The sequence below is a fragment of the Furipterus horrens genome, unplaced genomic scaffold (genome assembly GCF_987537825.1).
Source record: "Furipterus horrens unplaced genomic scaffold, mFurHor1.1.pri manual_scaffold_6, whole genome shotgun sequence".
Lineage (NCBI taxonomy): Eukaryota > Metazoa > Chordata > Mammalia > Chiroptera > Furipteridae > Furipterus > Furipterus horrens.
The window spans coordinates 4,678,058-4,694,303 of record NW_028327176.1 but is presented as its reverse complement, the minus strand read 5'-3'; the positions used below and the strand labels follow the sequence as shown (position 1 = coordinate 4,694,303).

The 16,246-nt window shown below is 57.2% G+C and overlaps 1 protein-coding gene across 3 annotated transcripts in view; it reads right to left on the bottom strand.

Annotated features, from left to right (window-relative positions):
• LPIN1 (lipin 1) overlaps window positions 1-11,577 on the bottom strand; it is a 102,031-nt gene extending 90,454 nt beyond the window's left edge. For all 3 annotated transcript variants that reach the window (XM_090280924.1, XM_090280928.1, XM_090280927.1), the window contains exon 1: window positions 11,398-11,577. In XM_090280924.1, the coding sequence (XP_090137050.1) occupies window positions 11,398-11,478 (81 nt within the window). In that variant the 5' untranslated portion in view covers window positions 11,479-11,577. The remainder of the gene's footprint in view (window positions 1-11,397) is intronic.
• Between the last annotated feature and the right edge of the window lie 4,669 nt (window positions 11,578-16,246).

Below are 16,246 nucleotides of genomic sequence, written 5' to 3'. Positions count from 1 at the left end.
GGGCTGAGCTGGCCGAAACAACACACCCACGTCCCTGGGGGTTCGGGGCCTGCAGAGAGGAGCACTGAAGGGAACGTCTGTCAATACTGAGCACAGTGACACTGTCTGGCCACCCACCCCTGGCCCACTCACAGCCCCAGGCAAGACCATAAGCAAAGCTGGACTCCGGGCTGGGGAATTCCCCGAAGCTGAGGCAGGCGTGACAAGCTGAGCCTGTCCCCTCCTGCCCCGTGGCATTGCTGCAGGGACCCGAGGCTGGGGCTCACTCCTGGCTAGATGGGAGTGGGAGGGGCGACATGGGAGATGGGGAGGGACACTGGGGGCTTGGTGCCAGGCTCTGCAGGTGCCCACAGCCGGCAAGGTCGGCCGATCAGGTGTGAGTCGGGCCTTCAGCCACAAAGGCAGCCAGCCAAGGTCTTCTCCACTCAGCCCTCCATGAACGGAGGCCTTTCCTTGTCCCAGGCCCGGCCAGGCCAGGCCGAGTCACTACCAGTGGCAGGCAAGGAAGGAGCAAGCAAGTCACCAAGGTTCAGCAAACACTGAGCACCCTCGTGCCGGGATGACACACCAAATTCCTGAGTCATGATACACAGAGTCCCGCAGGCTCCGGGCCTTCGGGCCAAAGCAGGGAGAGGCAGGAGCCAAAGCCTGACTCCTGGTTCAGCCCGTCGTGGCCAGAGGGGCTCCTTTCTGTGCCCCTGCATCGGGCCGAGGCCACCAGGAGGGCAGCTCCAGCCGGGAAGGAGACAGACTCGGGGCTGCTGCCAGAGCGCGAGCTGGGCTCGGCTTCCCAGCGGGCCGTTCTCTCAGAAGCAGCCAGGAGCCAGCCCCGGGGAGCACACGGGCCTGGGGCAGCCAGGGGCCTCTGGGTAAGAACGCAGGTTCTGTGACCCATGGACATGGACCAGGAGCACGGGAACTGCCTGAGAGAGGGGGGCGGGGGGTTGGGCAGAGGGGGGCAGAGGGGGACAACTGTAATACCCTAAACAATAAAATATTTTCAGTATCAACTAAAAATTTTTTTTAAAGAATGCAGGTTCCGGGGTGGGGCCTGAGCCCCTGCATGTCTGAGCAGCTCCCAGGGGATCCTGCCGCTGCTCCTCGTCTGAGGCCCACACTCTGAGCAGCACAGGGCTCCGAGCTCAGACCAGCTCCCACTGCCGACCAGATCACTCCGTGGAGAGCCGGGGTCCCGTTTAGATCACTCTAGCGTCACTCGATCAGTGTGTCCCAAGCCTGGCTGCACATCAGAGTCACACTGGCAGCTTGTGAAACTCACCCACGGCTCAGAGCCAGAAACTGGATTCCGGGGGCATAGGGTCTGGGATTCCATAGTTTGTTTGTTTGTTCGTTTGCTTTTGTTTGTTTGTTTTAAGTTGCTCAGGGATTCTGGTGCAGAGCCCTTTGCAAAGGCCGGCCTTCCTGCGCCCCAGGCCCAGCTGCCTTTCCATCCCTGACTCTCTAGCCCCACCTGCCGTATTTACCTTGCCAGGCCCAACCACCGCCCGGCTTCCATTCCCAACGGGATGGGATGCAAGTACCCAGAAAGCCCCTGGGGTGTGATTTGAAGGACCGGGGGAAGGCTGGCCCTTGACCCCAAATAGGGTTTCTCTGTCCCTGTAGCTGGTCTCAGTGCCTTCCATTCCTCAGCTGCAATATCACCCCAAGATCTCAGGGGCGGGGACAGACGCCTGGTTCTCTCCTGTCCTGGGGTAAACACCGGAAGAGAGTATTAGCCTCTGTGACAATGACCGTAAAATTTAAGTGAAAACTTTGAGCTCCGCATTCCATTTTCATCACAGGAAAACCTCTGGGGAAGAGCAATTAAAATGAGTTGCATCCTGCGGTTCCTCCTTGTGGACCCAAACTGAGCCTCAGGGGGGGCCGGAGGGATGGAAACGCAGAGAAGGGAAGGGAGGTGGCTGCTCCGTGGAGCACCTGCTGGGCTTCCAGCGCTATTTCCTAAGCACTTCACAGACACGGCCGCTCAGAATGGAAACCTGCTCGCTTCTCAGGATCGACGGGAGAATTCACCAACACATCCCTTCTCAGGCCCCACCCCAGCCTGCGGAGTCAGCCCTCCGGCGGCAGCTCCCACGGGAGGCTCTATATGACCTCGTCGAACCCTCACAGCAGCCCGTTGTACAGACGAGGTCACTCGCGTGAGCCCACACGGTGCCATATTCAAAGCATGGACAAGAGAGTGGGACCAGCCTGTCTACTGGCACTTTCACAGGAAGTAACAATGTTCAGAATCCTGGGGTGCGTAATGGCTCTTTGCCTTGAGCATGCCAGCATCTCCTGAGGATACACAGCAAGGCAAGGTTCCATTTGGGGCACAGTCACCATGTGAACTTGACCCTGGAAGCCCCCAAGTGAGCTGTTCTTAGTGTTGGAAAGCCACAGACATTGGCAACTGTAAGGAAGGGGCACACACCAGAATTCAGACAGAACAACTCTGCCAAAACAAGCCCACCTGTTTTTCATAAAATAATCAGGCTCCCCGGTGGGGAACGATCATCTGCACCAACATGCAGAGGCACGCGTCCACATACGTGCCGGCATGGGCACACAATGGTTTCAACAAGGCATTTGATAAAATCTTTCAAGATGCCCCAAAGAATCAGGTGGATAACCTGGGTTGGGTAATATTTTAATAAGTACAGATAGCTAAACTAACATTCCTGAAGAATGTGGAACTCGGCTTGGACGGATGATTGCATGCCACTGGCTCTATTCTACCTCTTTCCTCCTTAAACATTCTATCAACATTGAGGTGAAATAGAAAGCCTGTTGTGAATCACGGTCAAAGATGGTATAGTGAATTTATACTTCGAATCATGCCTCCTCATAGTATATAAAAGATAAAACAAAATGACATTGTGAGTCTCAGAAACAATGTAAGTGTGGTCATGAACCAAAGACAGATTAGAAACGTAAAGCCACTGGTCTCGAGGCTCTAATCCAGAAGCCGACGGTGTGGCCGGCACCTGGGCACGGACACATGAGACTGGGCACAGGAACCACGCTCCACACTGGAGCCTGACTTGGGAAGTGGCTCCCGCTGCTGGCAGAAGAAACTTAAAAATGCAGCCCCGCCGCTTAGGGCCAAGGCTCTCGGGGCAGGGGCGGGATGATGACACAGTCTTCCCAGCAGGAATCCCACGGAGTGGCTGTCTCACTTGGAGTCTGTGTGTCCAATTTCCCCACTCTCACTACAAGAAAGGAAGTCTGCACGGTGGACCTTGGCTCTGAGCTGCACCCCTCGGGCCTGGGGGGCAACTAGCCTGCAGTGTGTCTCAGATCACCCAGCCTCAGCGACGGAGAGCAAAGTACCGGGGCATGGGGAAGGGGGCTGTCAGAAAAGGGGAACAACACCACCAAATAAAATATCCATTCACAATGAGCCCCAAAGCAAAGCTCCTCACACTTATGAAGAAATACGACGCTGGGAAATGCAGCCAAGTTCAGATGGATCCACACCAAAGTCATTTCATTGCACAGCCTGACAGTGACTCTAAGCAGGTATAATTAGGGCACTTAAGGATAGAGATTAAGGAACAATTTCCACTAAAAGTGGAAATTATGTACCAGAAAGAAACAAAAGTCGAACACTGCCCAGTATCGAGGGAAAAGAACCCATTAGATGCCTTGGAAATGAACACTATAGTCCCTTAAAGTAAAACAAAAATATCAATGCGGTGGAAACATCTAAGAAGCAGCAGGAAAAGAGAGAATTCACAAAGCGGAGTGTAGTAAGAAAGGCCTCAACCGCACAGCAAGTCAAAGAGATGACGAGATCGTTGGAGTCTGGTAAGTGTTCTAGAAAAGAGAAGGAATGGCCTCACAGAGGAGCAGAGCTTGAAAAGAGGTCTGACTGCCGTCTAAAACTGAGACAGGACAGGACAGACGAATGATAGTCGGCTCTGAGCGTCGAGGAGAGCAAACGAAGACACATCGACACGCATTGTAGGGACGGTAGGACATACAAGGTGAAGGAGAAAGCTTAAAAGTCTCACGAGAGACTAATTTCTTTTTTTAAATACTGAGGGGAAACAATGGCAACCCAGAGGGAGCTGGGTTTAAAGACGTTTAAGCTAAATTAGGCATCAAGTGGATATGTTTGAAAATCAGGGAGAAGCATTAACAGAGTAGGGATTCAGTCTATCGTTACAAAATCTGCTGAAAGGAAAACAGAAGATGGGATGGAGAACTGTATTTTTTCAATCGCCAGTTCGATAGAACTCAGAAAAGGGGAGCATGTCAGTCGGATTTTCAGAGGTCACAGAAAGAACACATCAGATAACAGAATTTCAGGATCAGAGGACTTGGACAGGTCTAAAGCCAGGGAAATGACATTTCATACAGATACACTAAGACTCCAACAGTGAATTGTAGAACTCCTCGTAAGGTCACGAAGGCTGTCTGCACCTCTGGGATCAACTGGCAACTCCGTGAGTGATTCGGACGTCCAGGCCTGAGAGCGACTGTTAGGACCCCCACGCGGCCAGCTCTGAGTGCAGCCAGAGGAGAGGACCAGCCCCAAGGCCCCTCCCACCCAGCACTGAGGATCCCATATATCAGTAAGTGGTGTTTCATTCAAAAAGTTTGCAAGGGTGGGACCCATGGAGGACAGTGTCTCTCCTGCTGTCCCCACCCCACCCCCACCATCACCCTATGAAGAGGCACCAGGACCCGTTGGAAGTGACCACAGTCCCTGCTGGAGAACCAGATCTCTGCCCCTAACCACCAGGGCTAAGCAGACATGCACAGGCGGGGAGCAGTGGCTCCCGGGAAAGTTGGGGGTCGTTCCTACAAATGCTCTACAGAGAAAAGTAAAAAAGGGAGCATCCACGGTGGAGAGAGCCCGTGGTCTTTCAAAGCAGGAGGGCTGCGCTGGAATTTGGATTTCCCTGCGAGTCGTTAGCCCTCGGGCCAGTGAAGGAGCTGGCTAGTGACCCACTCCCACGGTTCTCAGGAAGGCCAATCAGAAAAAAAGGGAACACGCCTCCCAGGGCCCCCAGCATGGAGAAAGCACTCTGTAAACAACAAAAAGCGATAATAAACCTGGACAGTTATCATTTCGGAAAGCACTTCAGATGATCCATAAACTGGGAATAACTCATATGTTTTCAAAATCCCGTGAAACAAGATGGCCACTCGCTGTTCAGCGTGGAAGACTGGCCTTTCTCTTTCCAGCTGGTGACCTCTCGCCCACTGGGCGTCTCTCATTGGATAACACCCAGAAACCTGATCCCATTCAGCTTCACCATGAACTGCGAAGTGTCTATCAAATGGCTATTAATAACCTCGGTTTCTGCCTAGATCAAATCAGGGAAGACCCCAACTAGCCAAGTCCCCTTTTCCTTTATTTTGAACAACCTGGAAGTTCAGATCACCTTGTCGTTAGAATAAGAGAATTCACTCGAGAATGTATTATGTATTAGTTCATTTTTCATGGGTCCTCCACTTGCATGGGGCTGGGCAGGGGGGCATCCTCCTATATGCCTGTGGGACAGCGCTCTCTAGGTGGCATTTCCGAGCCAGGACACTGGGCCCATGACCGCAGTTCAAGGCTTGCTGCCCTTCTCTGGGGTCAGCGAGGAACAGACAGGGCCTGCAGGATGTAACTGTGTGGAAACAGGGTCCTCCCAGCCCTGGCCAAACAGAAAGGCTCAGTCCCCCAATTGGAGGCCTGAAGACTCTGGGATGCTCCAAAAAGGATTCCAGCCCGCGATTCCAGAGTCCAATGGCCTGCAGGAAGCTACCTCCCACTACGCGCTGCCTTTGCAGAGGGAGAGTGGGGGCTGGCAAGGAAGTGCCTGACTTGGGAAAAGGAAAGGAGGCTTGAGAAGAGAGGACACCAAGCTCGCCATCTTTGCGTCTTCAGAAGTTGCCCAGAGTCTGCAAGGAGGGATCTGGATAATTTCACTGGCAGCAAGCATCCCCTGTTGGGAGGGCAGGTGCTGAGAACCATGGTCAGGACACTCCCGGATGCCCCTCTGTGCATCCTGCATCTGGATGAACAGATTTCAGAAAGGTGCCCCACCCGACTTCCCAGCCAGCCTGCGCCCATCCAGAGCCCAGCTGGCAGGGGCAGGGTGAGCGGAGCACAGGCTGGATTTCAGCTCCCAGGGGCCTTGGGCCAGCGCTCTGTGCTGACCACAAACTACAGGGCCCTTCGCAGCCACCCTGCCACACCTCCTCTCACCAAAGTGACCAATCAGGCTCGTCCCCCATGCCCCCTCCCCGGGAGTAATGACGAGCTTAGCTACCTCCAGTGGCACCCTGCGCCTGCAGCTGCACACACAGAGGCTCACGGTGACTGCAGACAGTCCTAGGGGAGGAGTGGCACCTCTCCGAAGTCACTGCAGGCCAGCCCAGAGCCACGCCAGGAGCCCAGAACCCACCCCCCACCCCCCGACTACTCCAATTCCCGTGTTCCTCTGTGGAATACAAGTCTCCTCAGAGAGTCTTGTTCTCTTCATCCCAGCGACAATAAGCTCTTCAGAGGTTCAGAGGCAAGCCCTTCCTGCCCCTGCCTTGCTGTCTCTGCTGTAGGAGATGTCACTCTGAGTCCCGGCCACAGACCGGCTGACTAGGAATGTCAACGGTCACATTCCTGCCATTTCTGATGATATATCCGACTGCCTTCTCACAGTGCATGTCTGCTCCACACAAACCCCCGACATCCGGCCCAACCCTTGCAGACAGCTCTGTAGTCCATCGCTCAGGGCTGACCCCTCTTCTCTCCGTTGTCACGTCCAGTCCATTAGCTTTGCCTTCAGAAAAGCTCCAGAAACATCTCACGCCCTCCACTGAACCCACCGTGGTCCGAACCACCTTCACCTCTCACTGGGATTATTGCAACAGGCTCCGGACCCAGGATACTGGTCCCCAAAATGCACACACCCTCCCCCTAAGGCAGTGCCCGCCTCCAAATGCCCCCACAACTTCCTGTCTCACTCAGAGTCAAGGCCAAGGCCCTGGGGCGCTGGGCTAGCCCCGCCCCCTTGCTCTCGGACATGATCTTCCACCCCCTTGTTCCCTCAGCTGCAGCCACATGGCCTCAAACCTGCCACCATGGGCCACCCTCAGGCCTCGACCACAATGGAGCCCTCCGCCTGCTCCCTCGCGGCCTCCAACCTCTGCTCCAATGTCTCCTTCTCAACGAGACCTGCCCTGACCACTCCCTTTATAACAGCATCCCACTTCCACGCGGAGCTCCTATAACCCGTCCCCAGCCGGCACTGATCTTACTTAATTCATTCGCTCGCCCTTCCCTCCGCACCTGGAGCGCATGTGCCAGCAGGGTGGACTTGTCCGCTCTATTTGCTGCCCGGTCTCCTGCTGCGTATAGGAGCCCAGTGGACACTTAGCACTGGAATGAATTCGGGAGCGAAGAAACAATAGTCTTTTATTCTTCTTGTTTGGGGGAGCATGGGGGGTGAGTGCCGCAGGGTTTTTCTTTGAAAAAGGAAAAGGGAATAAGGTGGGGAGGGAGGGAAGTGCCGCCTATGTTACAATCATTTCGTAAAAGCCCGATGCGCTCACCTGCTCCAGATGGGCCGTGCGTTCTCTCCGAATAAGCCACAACCTTGCCCCGGAAAGCTGAGCGGGCGAAGCCGCTTCGGCGCATACACCACAGACCTCGGTCCTGGTCTCTTCCCCACTGCGCACTGGTGACATCGGCACTGACACCAGCCCCGCCCTCCAGCTCTACGTCACTGTGGCTCTTCCTCCGGGGAGAAAAGACGAGAGGGCCACGTGCTCCTGGTGGGCCCTGCTCCAGCTGACGGCGGCCACGTCAGACTCGTTCTGCCGGCCCCCAGCTTCAGAAGCCAGTTCAGATCCAGGGCTCTGGCTGGGGCCAGGAAGGGCCAGGACACCAGCCTGCGGGTCACAGACGTTCCAGTTTGCATTACGTCTCAGTGAACTCATACCCACAGCGCCTTTGTTACAGCGCCAAGCAGCCGCTAAGCAAAAGATAATCAGACTTACAAATTCACCTGACTTATCTTCCCAAAGCTGGAAGAGCAGGTTCTCAGCCCCAAGGGTACAAACTCGAGGCTCAGAGGCACTTTGAAGAGGTGGAAATGGGAGGGCACGGGGCAGGTGTGGGGCACCCCTGCAGGGGCCGCCCTGCCCGCCCCTCTCGCATCAGCACAGCCGCAGGTGAGCCTTCTCGAGGGCGCGCACCTGTGGCTTCACCTCGGAGGCCAACGCAGGCCTCGTCTCTCTTTTCCTCTCTTCGCAGCCCCCCTCCCCATCAGGCCCACCTGCCACAGAAGGCTCACCTCCTGCCCTGCCTCACTCCAGCAGCTCCGGCCCGAACGCAGCCGAGCTCCAGGGTCTGGATGAAGATGACCCCCAAGTCCTGCTCTGTATTAGCAGAGAAAGGGGTCTGGTTGGGGCATTTCCTCCGCAGGTGCTAAGACCAATGGGCCACGAGGAAATGCTCTGCCAACCTGTAACAGCAGGTGGCGTCTTTCACGTTTTGTGCTATGATTAATAACAGCTGCCACTGACTAAGCACCTGCGAGTATTACGTTATCAGGTACTGTAAGCCCCGTTTTACAGGTGAGGCGGCAGCGGCTCCAGGAAATCAACGTGTGTAAGTGGCAAAGCCGGGACTTGAGCCCAGGCCTGAAGCTCCTACCGCCTATCCGCACGCCCCGCCCCCTTGACGCTGGGTCCTGTGTCTTTATTTGGCCCGGAGTGTTTGCTTTCTGTCACAGCGCAGTGTCTGACCAGGGTGGATGTCACCGTGCATGCCCCAGCTAAGGAGGAATGAAATCCCAAGTGGCCAAGGCACAAGCTCCGTGGACTTAGCTTGAGGCAACAGCCTGTCGTCTCAAAGTCAGTACCTGCCAGGCTGAGCGGCTCCACCTGCCCTGGGCGCTGGTTACCGAAATGGAAATCCTGCTCTTTCCTGAGGCGGGACCCCACCCGCCGCGTCTCAGAGACCCCTTCCCTGGCCCGGTCAGGGGGAACTCCTCCGGATCGCGGCCCCCGTGACATGGGCAGCTGGCTGCGGGCAGGTCCCCTCACTCACATCCTGCTTTGACCTCCCAACTGCGGGGACCAGGTCTCCCCGTCTCTACACCCCACGGGGCTCTGCACACACTCAGGGCCTGGAAACCAAGCCCACAGACTCCCAGAATGGCTGTGGCCAATGTCGCAGGTGAAGGGTGCCAACGTGACGCGTGTCTCCGGGGGTGCCCAGTGCGGCCAGCGCCCCGTCCCTGCCCTTGGATGAAAGCACCCACAAAGGCTGAGCCGCAGCAGCGGCAGCCTCCTCTTCAGCTCTCCCGCATTACTGACAGCCCCTCTGGGCATCTGCCTCCGTTTCCTGCTTCCTGTTCCCGTTCTGCTTTGCTGAAGACCCCCCTGGGCCAGGCCCTCCTCTGTCCTGGAGCACCAGCTCTCCCACGGGACCGGCCGCTTGGGCTCCCCGTGTCCCCGCTCTGAAGCCGCCCTGCCCCACAACAGGTCAGCCTCTCCCAGGCACGCGCACAAGTCCGAGCCAAGCCCAAGTTCCCAGGCCCCTGCGGACCCGGTGCCCGGGGTTCATGCTCAGAGCCTACCTCCCAGCACCCTCCCCGCCACAGCGCGTCCCACTGGGGAAGAAAGTCACAGTGTCACAGGGCGGCTGGTGGGACAGCACAAGGGCCACTGGCGGTTTTAACCGGGGCCTTTAGAACCAACCCCACAGGGCGCTGGGTGGAGTTGGAAGGGTTATGGAATAAAAGCGGCCACGAGGTGGCCCTGAAGTCCTTTCTGTGGCGCCATTATAATAAGCCTCCAGGGAACGAAGCCAACTCTGTGCGCCCAGGCTCCGTGAGCGGCGGGCTGACTGGAATCGCGTTATTTACACTTTGCTGTATAGTCCAGGTCTTCTATAACGAGCGCACTTGTATATTCAGGAAAAATAAGGAATAATAAAAAAGAAAATGAGCAAAACCCAGATATTGCCCTGAATCACAGAGTCTGGAGGCTGCCCGAGCTGACAGTACCAGGGCTGGGCCGGCTTCCTGCCCCCCTCCTACCAGCCCCCCGAGCTGCTGGGGGCAAGTCCCACCTTCACAGCCTCGGGTGCCTCAGCTGTCAAATGGGAATGACAGTGTGGGCCAGGCTGTCCGAGTTACTTCCCATGCTGAGACCCGGGCGGAGAGACTGGGAGGCGTGGGGGCTTTGCGGGAGACCCACACGGCCCCGGGGTGGGGGGAGGCGGGTGTGCTTCTCAGCCAGCACGGGGCTGCTGCGTGTCGGGGCACTTCCAGGAATGGAAACAAGGCCCAGTCGTGTGAACCCCACTCACCACACAACCAGCCTCTTTACTCAGCAGGTGGGGCCTTTGACCTCACAGGAATCCTGGGGGCGGGGGTGGGGGAGGCCCCAACCCCGTCCTCAGCCTGTAGAGGCTGAGGATCAGCCTGGGGAACTTCTGCATGCATCCATCCACTCAGCAGCACTCGCCCAATGGGAAAGAGGAGGGAGCAGAATCTGGGTCCCCTTTCCTCCTCGCGCCCCACCCCCAAATTTCAGCCTGTGTACCATCAGGAAGCTTCCCTTAGAATGAAGCTGGCTGAAGCGACAGGTGACCATCAGCCACCCCCCATGCCACACCCCTTACAGAGAGCCCTAGGTTCTCTCTGCTTCCAGGCACGCAGAACCCCTCAGAACCCGGGAGGGCCAGCCCAGCCGTCCGCAGGTGAGGACCAGAGGTGGAGGGTCACGGTGACCCAGGTGCCATGTGTCAAGCCCCTGGCCTTTGGAAGAAACAGCAGGGCCCAAATTCTGGCCCAGGTGTTACCCTTAGTACCACTTCCGCTGGGTGCTACCTGAGCACCCTCTGCTCCTGCTTCGGGGCTTTCTGTGAAAAAACCACCATGAGCAGCCTTCTCCCCGCCCCCCCACCACGCCCCCCCCCCGCCCCCCAGCACAAAGTCCTGGCATTGGGGACGAGATCTAAACAGGCAGGACAGAATCCAGTGGAGCCCCCAGCACACACCCTACACTCAGACACGGGGTTAAATGACCACATGGGGTGGGGGGAGCCCCTCCTCCCCCGCACAGAAAGCTGGAGGTCCCAGCACAGTGCCTGGGAGCAGGAAGCCCTCAGAACACACCCCGTGTCCCTGTCTCGAGCATCCAAACCCTCACTACTTATTTTCTATCAAAGCAAAGAAAAACGTCTTTAACTCTTGAACAAGCTCTAAAACCTCTATAAGTGCAGCCTCTGTAACAGTAGCCCCTGGGAACCAGCGGTCCCACCACCTATCTGAGGAAACACGGATGCTCAAGCCCGAAACGGCACCCCCTCGGCACAAAGGACCCCACAGGTCCCACCAGGCTGCTCTGCCGGGGACGGTCACTGTCACGCACGGCCCTTACCCATGACCAGGGGGAATCCGGGAGGCTCTTGTCCTTCGGGGGCTCCCACGTGGGGCTGCAGGTCTGGTCCTGCTCCTCCATGGTCCCGCCCGCGGGAGGCTGGCTGCCTCCTCGCCGCCGCCACCGAGCCCTGGGAGAAAAATGTCACCAGTGCTCATTTCATGCTCTCAGGAGCAGGGAGGCTGGGCTGGGACACTGAACCCCAGGCAGGTGGCTTCCCTTTACACCCCAGGAGCCCAGCCAAGTCACAAGGTTCAGATAGAGAGCAGAGTGTTGAATTGCAAATCTTCTCCCACCTGGGGACTGGCTGACACCCGGAGCCGCCTCCCGCCCCTAAAGGCCACAGTGTCCCACAGGTTCCAGATTCAGTGGCCTGGGTGAGGGGCGCGGGAGCGGGCCGGGGGCAGGACCCCCGCTGGCCGGCAGCCAGCACCTTTCATTTTCTCCTCGCCAGCTCTTGGAGCAAGACTCAGAAATTGGCCAACTTCCTGAAGGTCACACAGCTGCACAGGACAGAGTCAGGATTCGGACCAGAGGGGACTGGACAGGAGGAGGTGAGAGGGAGAGACCACCTTGTACACCAGGGCAGGAAGCCTCACCAAAGACTGTGCCGATCGTGCGCAAGCGCTTTGGGGAACCCTTTCTCTCTGTTCCTCTGAGCTGCATCCACACCCCTCGGGAAGTCAGGAAAGCTGGGGTCAGTGGGCCAGCCCCATCACCTCCATCACACTCAGCAGCATCAGTCATCACGACAGCTCCCCGGGTTGGAACACCCCCGACACACACCAGGAGCTAAGCACTTAAGCTGCATACTGGCATTCAACTTGCCTAGAAACCCTGCAAGGTCACAGGTCAAAAACAGGAGCCTGAAGAACTGGCCCCGGGTCCCCAAGGAGGAAGAGGCACAGCAAGGCCAGGTTGACTTCAGGAGCCCGGGACTCACGGTGATTAGCCTGGGGGTTAGACGGACCTGCCGCGGGGTGGGAGGGACACACAGAACCAGGGCAGTTTCCGGAGAGGCTGAGGGCCGAGGGTGCACCTCAAGACGGGTGTCAGATGCTTCAATCTAGTGTGACAGGGAGAGTGGGGGGCACTTTGCAATCTCACCCAGAGAGAGGAAGGACGGTACCCTGAGCACCCGGCAGGGTAAGGCAGAGGCTTTAGAATATGGGCACCTGAGCATGTGGGCGGGAAAGGAAGAAGGGTCAGAGAGAGGACAGCTGGAGCCAACGTGCTGTGCCAAGTGATAAGTCAGGCCCCATGACAGCTCTCACCTCGGAGACCCACCCCCCCACTTGAGTCCCTGCAAACTGTGACTCTGTGACGGCCCCCTGAAGTCTTCCAGCCCTACCCAGGCCTCCAAATCCCTCCCCCCAAGGCCTTCTCTGGTTTCAGGGCAGGTTCCTCCTTCCCTCCCTCCGGGGTACCCCTGACCCCGGGCTGCAGTGAGAGAGAAGTATGGGAGCACGTGAAAGGTGCCAGGTGCCTGCAAGGGGTCTAACCACCCTCCCAATACAGGTTCAGGGGCCAGACGCTTCCCCAGTGCTGCATCTGGTCAGGCACAGAGAAGGACTGGGTCCTGGGTCTCCATTCCCAGGCCACTGTGCCATGGCCCCGGCCACACAGGGGTCCCCGCCTTCCTCACCCTGGAAAGCATGGAGTGCACTGGGGAGGGACCCATGTGCACGGCCTCACAGCTGGGTGCCCCCACCTCACGCCGGCACAGTTCCTGCAGCCCAAACGGAGGAAATATCACCACTTTCAGGCGCTTCTGCTGAGCTGCTCACCAGCACTCCTGCTTTTATTCACCCTGTCAGCGTATCTCATTAGCAGCCAGCGGTGGCTGCGAGTGATTGCCTGGCCCGTCTGGCATGGAGCCAGGAGTCCCACGGAGCCACAGCATGCACACAGCAGGTAGGGGGTCTGAGGGCGGCAGCCCGGTGTCACTGCTGCCATTAGGAAGGTGCAGGCGTGTGCCACCGCTGATAAGAAGGACAGGGGCACAGTGCTCGGTGCTCTGGGCCCAGACGGCGGCGTGTGCCAGGGACAGGGTGGCCAAGCTGACATGCATCCCGCTCTGTGCAGGCTGCTGAGAGCCAGCCCTGGTTTGGCTGGTACAGCTCGAAACGGGAGGTGGCCAATGGCAGGGCTCCCAGAAGCTCCGTGCGTCGGTCAAATCGCAGACTCTGAGTCACGCCGATCTGGGTGCTGACCTTTAGAAGCAGTTCTGACTCAGGGCAAGTCGCTCAGCCTCTAGGAGCCCATGTTCCTTATCTGGGGAACACAGGGACAAAAATAGAGGCTCTCTCTCAGAGGACTGTTGTGTGGATACTTGAGGCCACGCACCGAGAGTCCTTGACACACAGTCTGGCGTGCACAGACCTTCCCAACGCAGCCGCAGCTATGAATCCTCACAGGAGCGGTGCATGTGGCAGGTGTGAACAGCTCCATTCACGGGCAAAGAAACTGAGCCTCTGTCTTACTTTGCACTTCCATCAGCTGCAGACTCCCCAGCTTTTCCTGCAGAAGAACTCCCGGGGAGTCCATCTGTGTCCCCAGGGGCTGCAGCCAGGACCAGGCGGAACACCCCCTGAGACACTCCTGCTGTGTGTCACCAGCTGTGACAAACCCACAGGCTGTCCCTTCCCCTGGGCCTGCCAGCACTGTCTGGGAGTCAGTGGTGAACCCCCAAGAGCACTTTCAGTTTTTCCCTTTCTAAGCCTTAGTTCATGCTATGACCACCACCCCCCCTTCCCCAGAAGGCCTTTCCCTTCCCTCTTCCTTCTCAAATCTGCCCACTTTCTAGGCCCAGGTCAAACCTCCTTCTTCCACGAAGCCTTCCCTGATTTCCCCACCCCACAATGACTTTTCCATCCTTTGACCTTTCAGGGAGAGGATGGGGCTGGGACTGACGTTGCTGAGTTCGCTCCACATGCCAAGTGTTTTTCTTACACTTACCCTCTCTAATTCTCACGGTTAGGCACGATCATGTCCCAGAAGAGGAAACGAGCTCAGAGAGGTTCACCTGGCCAGGAGGAGGAGCTCAGAGTCCCCACCGTCCACTCCCCTTAGCGTGTGCCAGGGAGTAACCTGAGTTTACGCCTCATCATCCCAGCTGTCCTTACTCATCCTTAGCCCCCACAGTACCTCACACAGTGGGAAGGACACAGCATGAACAAAAGTCACATCTGTTTGTTTGTTTTTTCATTAATAAACTAGTGGGCTTTTTTAGAACAGTTTAGGAAAAATCAAGCTGGAAGTACGGAGTTTCCATATACGCCCTGTTCCCACATCAAGACAGCCTCTGCCACGGTCCGCATCCCACCCCAGAGTGGTCCACCTGCTACCACAGACGAGCCTCCCCTGACACATCACTGCCACCCGAAGCCCAGTTTACAGTCAGGCTCGCTCCCGGTGCACACTCTATAGTTGGGACACCTGTACGATGACGTAGCCATCGCGGGAGTGTCACACAGAGTAATTCCAGCGCCCTGAACATCACTACACTCACCCCGTCACCCACTCATCCTTCTGTGGGTTTACAGGGCTCGATAGCGCGTTTCCTTTCAGCACTGACCCACATCCATCGCCTGACGGACACAGCTTGTTAACCCACTCCCCCGCCGACGGCCATGTGGGCTGCTTCCCAGTTTGGGTCATTGGGACTAAACTTGCTCCAAGCACCTGCATGCAGGTTGCTGGGCGGACATAAGGTTTCAGCTCCTTCGGGTGAGCACCACGGAGCGCAATAGCTGGATCTTGTCATGAGAGTGTGTTAAGTTTTGTAAGAAACCGCCGGACTGTGCTCCCAAGCGGCTGGACCACATTTCGTTCCCATGGGCACTGAGTGACAGCTCCTGGGGCGTCGTCCACATTTCAGATGTTGGTCCTTCTAGTCGGCGTGTACCACGATCTCATTGTTTTAATGTGCATTTCTCTGACGACATGCGATGAGGAGCATCTTTTCCTATGTTTATTTGCCATCTGTGGATCTTCTTTAGGGAAGTGTTTATGAAGGTCTTCGGCCCGTTTGTATTTTTCCTAATTGAATTGTTGGTTTTCTTCCTGTCAAGCTTTCCGAGTTGTGGGTGTATTTTGGATAACGGTCCCTTATCACACACTCAGATTAGTCGAGGTCCCAGCAGAAAGCAGGTAGGACGCCTCCCACTGCTCCATGAGAATGACCCCTCAAAGGACTGGGAAAGCGGGATGCCATGAGGACACATCAGTCAGTGACAAAGGACTTCCTTGAGGACATCAGGGCGGCACTGAAACAGCCCTGAGAATAACAGCTGCAGAAACGGGGGCGTGCGGGCAAGGCCCTGACCAGCCGTGTCTGGGGCAGCACAGAGCAGCGCAGCCCACAGCGCCTGCTACACCGCCAGGCCCGGGCTTCCGCAGCTTCACTCATTTATTCTTGGCAGATCCTCCGCAGTGTAGGTAATATTTTTTAATGCAAAAATGGGTCACGAGAGGTTTGAAAACCTTGCCCAAGGCCACACAGGAAGCGGCAGCGTTTGGCCCACGCGTGTCTTTCAGGTCCCGCAGGAAGCCCCTTTCCAGCCAGCACGTGCTCCTCTGGGTGGGACTGAGGGGAGAAATGTGAACATGGCAACAGGCTTACTCTCGTGGTCTTGCATTTGCTCAGGGGCACCCTTGGGCTGGGGGGGGGGCGGCTCTCATCGTGGAAGTTCTCAGAGAGGAGGGGCCGTTTGCTAACTGGGAGCTTGCCCGGTCTCCAGGCGCTGAGAGCGAGCTTAGACTGGAAGGGGGATGGAGACCCGCAGCCTAGGCCCCCTCGGCCCCGCCCCCCAGACACAGACCCAGCCCAGCCCAGCACTGACCCAAG